The 12775-nt window shown below is 34.9% G+C and overlaps 1 protein-coding gene across 1 annotated transcript in view; it reads left to right on the top strand.

Moving 5' to 3' along the window:
• The window catches only part of LOC136032703 (uncharacterized), a 69717-nt gene that overhangs the window by 24931 nt on the left and 32011 nt on the right, over positions 1 to 12775 (top strand). Inside the window, exon 5 of the mRNA XM_065713007.1 lies at positions 2460 to 2555. Coding sequence (XP_065569079.1) covers positions 2460 to 2555 — 96 coding nt within the window. The remainder of the gene's footprint in view (positions 1 to 2459; positions 2556 to 12775) is intronic.

Below are 12775 nucleotides of genomic sequence, written 5' to 3'. Positions count from 1 at the left end.
CTTCGTCTCTCGGCAGACTCTTCCATGGAGAGCGGCGAACAGCAAAACTGCCCATGTACCTAGGTGCTTATCTAGCGCGGGATGGAATAACAGATGCAGAAACTACATTGGCTCTGAAGATAATCTGGAGATGATTGACTATTCTGGGAAATACGCAGACGGAATAGTAGATGAAAGTAAGAAAGAGCTTCAAAGGAGGATCCGATCCTGGTCCTGAAAGACGAAACGATTAATAGAAAGACATCCGAAAACTGTATTAATTGGTCATGCCACAGCTGAAGACTTGAAGGCATAAACAGTGAGAACGGTTGACGAGAGTAGATCCATTTATCTCTAAACCACTAGCATTAATTTGTGATGGTCCGAAAGTGAACAAAAAACTTTTCCGACTGATGGACTGCGAAAAACGTGAATTCACAAGTAGCGAAGGTGTCCGTGATATTGGTACCTGCAAGACCCATTGGGTACACAACGTTTTTTGAAAGGGTTTGCAGGAAATCGGCGAGAATTGTTCCGATGTGATCATCAAAGTGTACTACTTTTTAGTGGTTGGCCGGCTAGACAAGAAGACTACAGGAAGATTCAAGAGAAAACTGGCGTTCCTAAGTCTTGCTTTTTGAAACACATACCTACCAGATGGTTAACAATGGAACCTACCGCTTCGAGGCTAAGGGAACAGATTCCAGCACTGGTTGAGCCCTTCATTGTCTATTTTCCAAAGAAAAACCCTATTCTTTTGAAATCAAATGTGTACAAAGAGATTATCCGGCAGATCAAACAACCGCCCTTGAAAGGAAAATGTCAGTTTGTTATTGTTAGTTCGAACCTCTTCACACGTTTCTCCGAAAAATTTCAATGGGAAGAGTCCTAGTGCATGAACTCTGTACGGAGCTGAATCTGCTGGTCTTGACATTGGCTGGACGAGTTTTAAAACACGAAGCGACCGAAGAACTTAGGGTTGAACTATCCCTTCGGCCACTCGAAATTGAAAAGAACTTTGTGCCACTGTTACAGACTGTTGCTAGTGATGATATTGTCGACTGTCTTGAGTCAGTAGACGAGATTCCAAAACGGTTGTTCATGAAGCCTGTTCAGAAGTATTATTCTGCGGATGCAAGATATGTCCTTAAGCAAACACTCGGTGGAGAATTTTTGTAGTTGTTGAAAACGTTAACTCTTCTATATCCCGATGAAGTTTCAAAGCCAGGTTCTGTTCATGGTTTATTATATGTTGCCAGGAAGCTACCTATCGCGACGCAAAAGGACATGCTAGTTGGCGAGTTTAAGCAAGTCCAGTTATCCGAACTTCCCTGTGAGCCAGGAATGATCGACGACAAGTGTAACAGCGTGATCCAGGGAGGAAAATATCCAAACTTGTCTGCGAACTTTGAATGCAAAAATTTTTGTGATAGAGGTATTGGGCAGATTTGAAGGAAGTGCGCAAAATGTTGCTATCACTGAAGACTTTATAAAAACTGGTCAAATCCGCTAGAAAGAACTATGATTTTTACCTACAGCAGGAAAAGCCTTGAAAGAAAAAACTGAGAAAGAGCGGCAGGATTTGGAGTCAAGAGAACGGCTGAGAGAGCAGCAGCTCGCTGGAACCTTTTTGAAAAGACAGACAATAGTGACTCTTGAAAAATCTCTCTCTAAAAAAAAGAAGTATTTAATTCCAAGGAACAGGCCGCAGATGAGTTGCTGAAGGAATCTCATAACCGACTGAAAAAAGGCATTGGAAAGAAGGATATGGTTGAGATACAGCTAGCGCAGGCCATGATAGATGGGATTCTGTCGATGAGGACTGAACATAAAAATAGAAGCTGCTACTGTTGTAGCTGCCCAGGAGCAGTTAGAGTAAAAGAAACAGCTGCTGATCATATCTCTATTCCAGCAGAAGGCAGTGCAAAAAATGGAAACAAATAGGATGTGTTTTCTAGTTATCGTACCCTTATCTCTTTAATCATATCTTTGTATCTGATTTCTCGTATTCGAAAGTAAAGCGTTCAGAAGAAAAAGCTCTTCCCATGATATGATGATTTTCAGGTGGTCTGTTTCTTATTCATCACTTGGCCTCTGTGCATGAAGAGATGTCTGCAAATGATCATTCACATTTTTTTTCTTTAAACGAGTGTTATTTGCTGTTGTTTCTTTTTCTTTCAAAAGTTTTCTGAAAACTGAGTTTTGGGGTCCGTTTTGCGTCCAGAATGGTCCCTAGAGAGGTTCCTTTATCGACTAAAAAAAAGGTATCCAAGTCCCTAATTTATGCCATTTCAACCTGTGGCAGCCCTGGTAGCGTTATGTTTTTAATTTTTTTCTTGCCTTTGTTCCTTTAAATGTACTTTGTGTCATGTTAATGTAATTACAGTCTTCGTGAAGTTTCATTTGCCCTTTTTGTTAGCGCGGATTGCACTTTGATTTAAAATAGTTGTTGAAGTTACTTTATTTGAGCTTTTTTTTAGATTTCAGAACTGCTTGAGCGATCTGGAGGGGAAGTTGTATACGTTGGATATTTTCCAGTTGAAGAAGCTCATGACCGAAAGCATGCTATTGGAGTGGTAAGGCCTTCAGACCTTAAAACCTTAGTGATAAGTCCATAAGACATTAAAAATCAGATATATTAAGCGATTAATTCAATAGGTTTACTTGTTGGATAGCCAAAATCGCATGATATTACCTCCATGAAAAAAAATTGTAAAGGGGGGGGGGTATAGCGTCAAAAAACTTTGCAGAGGAGGGTGAGACTGTTCAACATTTATATATCAGTACTAGAAATATATGGAGGGCTGTCATGAAGCAAGGTTTTCTAATGACAATCTCCCACCTCTGAAAAAATTATGTTATTTCAGACAAACGCTTAATTGAGCCCATATTAACTGACAAAGTCTACTCGACAAATTATCAGATCATCAAAATCAAGAGACATTAACCCCATAATATTGTTTTGGGTGAGGCAGAACCAAGAATCTCCACTGAAGGGGGGTGAGAGTTCCCCTTTTTATTGAAAAAGGTATTTTAAGGGTGAAGTAAAAATACATTCACAGAGGTGGAATTAAAAGGAGGGGGTATCACCTAGGAGAAATATTTGTCCAATGACGCGCCTCTCCCTTTTAAAATTGAATATTTTAAAATAATTTACATTTGAATATTATGAATTTAAAATTGAAATATTATGAACTGAAAAATTATTTTTAGTATTCCAGCTAGACGCTTCGAGATGAACCTATATTAAGGAAAAAAGTCTGCGTTTTTTGGTCGGATGGCCAAATTCAAAAAGCACTAACATACAGCAGGAGACTCTTAATCTAATGGTCGTGAGTTCGAGCCCTGCGATGTGTACTACTGCTATAATTTTGGTTCTCTCTCTCAGAATTAGAACTCTAGACCAGCTTCAAATGCTTTAATTCAGTATTTTTACTTTGTTACAGTAGGAGAACAGGATTAAAACTTTATTCGCGTCTACGTCTGGTCACTGACATCACGAGCTGTGCTTTTACATATTATGGTTAACTGAATTTTTCAAAGGGAAATATTAAATACTAAATGCATTGCATCCTCTGTGAAATTAAATTAAAAAAAACAAGTTTTTTTGTCAACTGAAAGTAAGGAGCAACATTAAAACTTAAAACGACCAGAAATTATTACGTGTATGACGGGGTTCTCTCCCTATTCAATACCTCACTCTTTACGCCAGAGTTTATATATATATATATATATATATATATATATATATATATATATATATATATATATATATATATATATATATATATATATATATATATATATATATATATATATATATATATATATATATATATATATATATATATATATATATATATATATATATATATATATATATATATATATATATATATATATATATATATATATATATATATATATATATATATATATATATATATATATATATATATATATAATATATATATATATATATATATATATATATATATATATATATATATATATATATATATATATATATATATATATATATATATATATATATATATATATATATATATATATATATATATATATATATATATATATATATATATATATATATATATATATATATATATATATATATATATATATATATATATATATATATATATAAATCAAGAAGCATACATACAATTTTAGACTTTTGTTCAATAGATATTGTTTTGTGATATCTGTAGATATTATTTTCAATATATATATATATATATATATATATATATATATATATATATATATATATATATATATATATATATATATATAAAGGTAAAAATATTGAGTACGCACAATGGAAGGTGTTTCTGCGCGATTTAGGAACATCTAAAAGCGCAAGAGTATCCAAAAAAGTGTCAAAACCAAGGGTATTCGAGATGGAGCTTACCAGTAATGGTAGCAATGATGGTTGAGTATAAAGATCAATGAGATGGTCAATAATGTCAATAAATATAAAGGTAAGAAAAATAAACAGTAAAAAAAATGTCAGTAAATGTAAAGGTCGATAAAAATGAACGTCAATAAAATAAAGTGTCAATAAAAATAAAAGTCATTGAAGTGAATATTTTGGGCACAAATGTAGTTCTGAAATATGAAAAGAGTTATTCGACGGGCTCTCAACAGGGTTTAGCACAGAAAGAGAACTCGAAGTATGTCAAATAGCTTATACGGGGTTGACAACAAAATAAATGACAGTCTTTTAAATTTACGATCTTTAAGGCCAGCACTTACGCAGAAGGCTTCAGGTCTCGTTTCCTCTTCTTATGAGATTTTGCCCCTCACTCGTGAAAATCTAGGCATTTTGTTTTTCTTTTGTATTGTCTTTGTTTTTCTATTATTTTTCTGTTTTAATTTGTTGTTTTTCTTTTAACTTTTACATTGTCCTTACTATTTGTCTACTTTGAATTTTTCGAGTTTGAGAAATGCAGTTAAACGATTAGACTTGTTGTCATACATTTAAATAATGTAAATTATGCTATGACATGTTCTATCTTCCATCGAAAGGGAAGGAAGGGTCTTTTCATGGAAAATGTCAAGGGCTCTTAGCAGAAAGCCGAATGAGGCTCTCTTTTAGAGGTTTCTTGATAAAGAGGCAGTGAACTACATGAAAAAACCGAGAGGTGGGGCATAATTTTACATTCCAAAAATATGGATTCAAATGAAGGACAGGGAAATATGCTAGACGCTATTCGTTATCGCTGAGTAGATGACGGCTAATGGTTTTGTGATAATAATTGATTTTTCACCCATAATTAACAGAAATAGGTACAATGGCATTTTTGTCACTGCCAAAATAGGCAGGCTACAGTGATCAAACTTAAAGTTACAATCTAGCAGCCCTTCAAACATGGAAACTAAACCAGAACTGTAAACCCTGAATATCTAAAAATAGACTTTCTTTTTTTGAAAAAAAATATTTTAGGTTTACAATTTTGCAATGTGATAAGTTTTTTTAAATTTAACTTCTTGGTGTTTATATTACAAAATTTGCTGTGTAGAAATGGCGAAATATCTATTTTCTAGCAATATTACTGTCGTCAATAGTAATTGATTTCATTCTTGCTTAATATCAGAAAAAATTCTTGTCGAGTGGAGATTATTTCTGAATGCCAAAACAAAGCAGATTTATAAATAAAAATTATTAACGGTTAAAAAAATACGAAAAGGTAGATAATAAATAATGAATTTCCCATAGCTTCGATAAATGTCTCGTAGGTTTAGAAAATTGCGGTGTAGCCCTTTTAAAGTTCAATTTAGAATAGTATCCTCAGTTCTATTAATTTTGAATATATTATTTATTTATAATGCATAATAAATAAATAATGTGTACTAATTTATAAGTAGTCCAATTCAACTAATTTATTAGTCTAATTAACTTTTATTCAATATTCAATTTGAATGCTGGCAAAGTCGGCCTGATTCAACTCGAACCTGAAGTCAAAGTAGTTTAATGCCGAATGGAGACAAGACGGCCAGGCTTGGTATCCCCACCTATTCTGTAGCGGAAAAAATTCAATACTTGTTAGTCATATTTGTTAGTGTCCTTCGCAGGCATGCCTATACATGGGGGAGCCGGTAAGTGTAAAAAATTGTCAAGATTGAATGGAAGAATTGAAAACTATGTAGGTGTTTTACACTTAAAGAAGTAATTTGCCCTCATTATCCGCACATATACCCCTGAATACTAGGGAGGGGCGAGGGTGTCCTCACCGCTGATAAATTAAAGATCGTAGAAAATGGATTAAAGAACTGGAAATTCAGTCGGCAGTTTCCATTTTCACTTCAGTATGAATAATTTTGATAAGCCTGAAGAACAATTTTCACAAGGAAACCCCTCTAAAAAAATGAAAGTTACAAAATTCCAAGTAAGTATTTTGCCTTGAATCCTTGGCTCCCCGTCATAGGAAAAGCCTTCTGGTATGACATTTTCTTTTTAATAAGATATCAGTGATTGTTTTCTTATGGTGTCATCGTATGCAACTTTAACCCCCCCCCCCTAAAATCAAGAATAATTGTTATACAAAAGAAAACTTTTATGGGACTCGAAGAAAAAACTAATGACTAAAACCGATGCTTAAACGTTAACCACGATTTCTGAAACTCGAGGGTATAAGTCCTTTAAAATCACTTAAATGGAAAAGTGTCTTTAATTTTATTGGAAGAGTAACAAACAACAATTCTTTTTAGAGTAACAAACAACATTATATTTTTGAATGTAATTAATTATGATTGATTATATAATAATATAAAAATGTATTATAATTGTTATACATAATATATTTTTATTGCATATATTAAATATTTGTTTGTTTTATAATTATTATAATATACTCTAATTAATTGTATCTATTTATTTAAAAACCCGTTATACAAAAGCAAGAAGACGGAGTAGTAAAAGAAAACAAAATGATAAACTACATGAGAAGCAAATATACGAAAGAAATCAGAATAAAAAAAATGACTTCTAAGCGAACGAGTATATGGCTCCAGTCATGTGACAAATTAATCATTAAAATTCACAATACTTGTTGGAACGGTAGTACAGGAATCAGTCGTACTATAAAGAATAAGCAAAAAGAAGTTTTGGGTCCAAGATGGGAGCCGAAGGAGATAATTTTAGAAACGATAATAGCACCATCTATTTTACATAATATATGTGCGAAAACAAATCTTCAAAACTGGGCAATATAATATATATGCTGCAGAATAATAACGTACTTACAAGAAGAAAATTATTATTATTATTAAAAATTTTGAAAAACCCGTCACAATTAAACACACAACCAACAAGACGAAGCATTGGAAAAAGAAAAACACAAAATATCAGTGCTTAAGAATGTAGGACCAATCATTTAAGTTTTCATCTATTTTTCTATTATGTTTCCCTATCCGTCTGGCGACTTCAACCTCTGGGTCAGCAACCTTGAATTTCGTAATAGCGAGTAAATTTGTATACCACGGAGGTAGATGAAGCAAATACTTGGCAGAACGAAAGAACATGGATCGGATTTTACTCTTGTCAGTTTCAGTTAGGAGTCTCCAGAAGGGTGTAGAGGATATAGGGAAGGACCACAGCACTGTATAGACTTGCTAGAAGAGATCGGTTGAATTGAAGTTCACAAGGTACAATGGAAGCGTAAGCTGCTGAGACTCTACGTCTGATTTGTTCAATAAGAAGTTTTTGGGTGTGTCAGATAGAAGAAGCAATGAGCAGCCATGTAGATAAGGTGATTTGTGATCTGTAGGTTGGACAGAGCTAGATCCAAGTGTGATGGAAGGGGCAGAGGACTCTGTTTTCCAGTCAAACAGGACAATATCAGATTTGGAGGAGTTGGATTCGAGCCCAACTTTCTTATATTCCGCTACAAGGATTCCAAAGATTTCGGTGATAAATTGAAGAGTTCGACTAAACTTTAGGATGTCATCAGCATAGTATACCAAGGAAAGGTTTACAGAAGACAAAATCAGTAAAGGTGGGCACAAATCTTGTGTTTCCAATACATAGTAATTAAAGAGGTCGAGAGAGATGACAGCTCCTTGACGGGCCCCTTTTTTGACTGGGATAAGTTGTCTATGTGAAATTGGGGGCATGCCTTTATCCTGGGGTAGTTTTAGGTGGATACGTAATATTGAGCATAAATCCCAAAGAGAACGAATAATGGCCAGATTCGATCCATGTTTACCAGCTTTCAGAAACATCGCTGCATGGATAAGAGAGTTGAATGCATCTCTGAAATCATATCCCACCAAAACAAAGCTTTCTCCAGATTCCTCATCAGTCAGGTCATTTGTAACAGCGGTTAAAGCATCGGCACATCCGGTACCTCGCTTAAATCCGATCTGTTGTGGAGGGGTATAGCAGACTTTTTCATTTTTCCTAATAAATAGTAGCTCAAAGAGCTTGCAAATGGATGTAGCTACAGTAATAGGGTGGATTGATGTAGAGTGGACTTCAGATTTCACTTTTTTGGTAGAAGGGTAGAAGTCATACATCTCATTCAAAAGGAAGAAGGAACGATATCCTGAGTGAAAATCATCTTCACAAGATGATTTTCACTTCGCTAGGCAAAAAAGAAGATGCTGTGACTCTGACAAGGCTTTCTATGGACTATCTTAAAATCTTTCCACATAGTGCAAATTTCGGATATGGCTTAATTACAGAATTCTCTATCCATTATCGTATTGCAATATGACTGGACCTCCAAATCTTAGAAATATTTAAAAAACATGATGTGCTGCTTCTTCCGCCCTCTTTGTTTTATTCACCAAAGATAAGGATTTCGTTTTAAGAATTGTTTTTTTTTCTCTCTCTCTTTTGGAAATTCACCAGAGCATATCTCTGATTGTCGACAAACACCGGTGAGGGTCCGAATGCACTAGAATGTAATGAAATATTTGATCTTTCACTGACGTATTCGGTGTTTGTTGACATTCACCGATGAAAGTCGACATTCACAATTTTTGGACATTCACGGTAACATATATATATATATAAATATATATTAAATCAAGGAGTTACAGGCATCAAGCCATGGCTAAATGTAGGAAAAGCCAAGACAGATGGTCCGAGTGAGTGAGAGGCAAATCTGGCATAAGCCCTTTTTAGGATTGTATAAAATTGATGTCATTTCATTTGTTGATAGATAAGTCTATCTGTCATCCGTCCATACGTCATTCCTAGGGCAGAACTAAGGTAGATAGTCATGGAACTAATGGATGAAAGATTGGATTGATTTTGGGTTGACGCGTGACGGACAGTGTCCACTGGACTTGTATGCAAAATCGGGGACTGAATTTGCTTGGAATCACAGGCAATCAAGTAAAACCTAAACCTAATAGGCTTGGCCGCTTGTAGTCTATAGGTAGGTGGAATACCATAGGATTGACAAATGACCAACAAGTCCTCTTGACTCGTAAGCGAACGCTGAAACCTGTAGTTTTCCAAGGGTTTGGTTAATAGGGTTTGTCAAGGGTTTGTCAATTATAACCTGACGGATGAAAGCTTAGAACAATATCTTATATAATCCAGTTGGTATTATAAAGCTATCTGTAACTTTTCAGGATCAAAATACCATAATTGACACTATTAATTATTACGGAATTGCCTCGTTGTTTTACGTTATCGTTTGTACCCGTTGCGTAAACACTTAATTCTAGGTTACAGTGAGTATGGGTAGGCTGCACCAACTAGCAAAAGTTACAAAACTCTCTTCACTAAAGATGATTGTAGCCTAACAGACGATTATTACTTACACAAGTCCCCTACATGTCTTACCACTGGAACCAACTCGCTGTTACCATCAAATACACTGGAAACAAATAATAGGTACACCAAATAGCAAAATTTGCAAACCCCTTCACTGCCGAAGATGATTATGAGCTAACAGCCGACCTTTCCTTACAAGTGTCCTACATGTTTCATAATTGGTATCGGCCTATTTTTGGTTTCAGTGTGTACCCTACTACTGAGGTTGTCAACCCCTTGAAACTTTCAAACTAGTATATCTCATGAAGGAATTTTTTTACCAAAAAATGGATGACATATGCTTTGATCAATTCATCGAGAGCTTATCGATTGCCGTCGAAAAAAAATTCTATCTGTTTTAGTTCAAAAGTAGATTTTTTTTGCCGTAGGCCAACTTTCTAACGTCACCACTTAGAAAGGAGCAAAGGATAAGCTCCAATTTCTTTAGCAATGACAGAACTGTTAAAGTTTAAGAGGTACATCTGATAACATTTCCCTACCTCAATCCCAAGTCCGAAAAAAGAAATGATAAACCCAGCCGAAATCACGGCAGCACTTTCGGACCCGTGGGAAAATGCCACCTTTTTGCTTCTGTAAATTTTTCTATTTATCACTCAAAGAAGATATATTGGCTGTGGGGCCGGGTAACTGCCGCATATATTTAACACTTATAGATTTTAGTCCATCCTCAATTTTAAAGTGGTGCCTGCCTGCTTGCCTGCTAGAACGGAGCTTTCCACTCGAATGCAGAAACAAGGTTTGATGAAACGAAAGCTTGGCTGCACAACTTCAGATACTCCTCTTTGACATAGGCTACATAACTCCACTTCACTTCGCACACCATAGGCTCTGGCTCGTGGACAAGCAAAAACCATCCTTTTTGCCCCCTGGCAAGAGATCTGCGGAGATTTTCAAAATGTATTGATATTCATCAATCCGGCCTGAGGTCCACACTTTCCGTAAAAACCGCACAGGTTAGACCCTTACCAGTTTCGAGGAATAAGCCGACATCGGCGGCATAGAAAACAAGAAAAAATGGGACAAAACCAAAGTGTTGCTCTCACAACACAATTATAATCAGACACGTCTGGAGTGGTATTTGCTTTTGAATCTTGAATTTCAAGCGATTATACCTTTTCGTATCAAATGCTATCGGGTTATTTTCTATTTCATAATATTTGCTTTTACGTATTTTATTTCCATATGCAATTTCCTGCACTGTCTGTTTCGGAAAGGCATTCTCCATTCAGTTATAAATTGAAAAGCAGAGAAAGGTTCTTATGTCTCAAAATTAAATTGATTGACTTGAAAATCTCTTGCGGCTATTATTGCTACTTCTCCCTTTCCCCCGCCAAAACCCCCTCATTGAAAAAATCTGGAAGCTTCTACCCCTGTTCGGAAAAACATTCACCTGTGCCTATACTGGGTAAGAAATATCGGCCCATTGCCGCACCAAGTAGACTGAGCTCAACTCAGCCACAAACGCTCCTAGCCCTAATCCATCCCAAGCTTGATTTTTTACCATCGCCCTTGAAGTTCTAATCTCCTGTAAATCCTTCCTTATGATCTCTTCTTAATCCATTGGGGACTATCTGTTTTTGGTTTGGCCTATGTCGGATGGCTAAAAACCTCAATCTTGTGCCTTCAACCGTAAAGTACGGCCTAGTCATCTTAACATTTCATTCATCATAGCTCTTTTTAGAACTATAGCAACTTTATATCAGTCATATTAGCAATATTAGTTAATAGTAGCCATGAAACTACCCCGAGGAGAATTCGTAAATCTTCTCTAAAAACGGACAAATTAACAAGCCGATCTCTTTATTACTAAACCTCTGCTGCGGAGATGGATAGCGAGCATTTCAACTTTTTTTTTTCAATTGAATTCTCCCACCCATGGACGTCCACGCGTCCACCCAAGAACGTACAAAAGATAGACTAGCTCAGACACTTATTCAAAATAAGGATGCTTCGGACCCGTACTCTACCCAATATCTTGGGGCAGCTAAGATTTCATCTCGAAAATCTTAAAATTTGCATATAATTTACCTATTTTCGGCTTTTTTTTCGAAGTTGTATGTATCCCCCCCTCATGAAAAATTTTGCATGGGCACTTGTACAACCCGACAACCTGCAACTTCCTTGCATTGGAATCAAGGAATTTGATTGTAGTCTGATAACAACTTTTTACATATTTGGCAGTCTCTGCAGGCGATTGAAAAAACTTCACAAACTCAATCAAGGAACAATAATAAATGTCAGTTAGAAATCAAGTCAGTTCGAAAAAAACTGCTGAATATTTTAGAGATTTGCCAAGCTTAATAAGTCAGTCAATAAATTAAGATCATTTGGGAAATATAATATATATATATATATATATATATATATATATATATATATATATATATATATATATATATATATATATATATATATATATATATATATATAAAGCTTAATTACCCATTTGCGCAAGTTTACCTAGTTGATTTTTGCTGAAGAATCTTTTGAATTAAAAACGCATGAAATAATATAAAAAATTTTAGAAAACAAGAATTAGTATTAATTTATTCATATAGAAGAATTCTCCTATTTTCTGGACATTTTGAAATAAAATTTGGCATGGGTATTCTCTATCTTTGAGTCCAAATATGGAATTGAGTTATTGGAACTAAAATTTGATGAGTTTTAACAACATGGCAACTAAAAAATTGTACCTGATGTCAGTAGGATTTTTAGACTGAAATGGTTAAAATATATAAAAGCCTTATTGCTTCATAACGTTCATGAAGGTCAGACGAAAAGTTTGATTGATATTCCCGCATTGAGACTATTGGGGGACAATAGGACGTTAAGGAAGGAGTTAATCAACATGATCCTTTTGTAGATGAACTCTGAATTGTTTGATTAACTTTTATTTGTGTGTTTAATTTTTTGGGATCTATCGCGATACAATACAGTTCGTGGTAACAAACGAAGGAGAAACACGGCGCAATAGTAACT

The sequence above is a fragment of the Artemia franciscana genome, chromosome 11, assembly GCF_032884065.1.
Source record: "Artemia franciscana chromosome 11, ASM3288406v1, whole genome shotgun sequence".
Lineage (NCBI taxonomy): Eukaryota > Metazoa > Arthropoda > Branchiopoda > Anostraca > Artemiidae > Artemia > Artemia franciscana.
The sequence above is the reverse complement of the archived record's forward strand: the minus strand, read 5'-3'. Positions and strand labels throughout refer to the sequence as shown.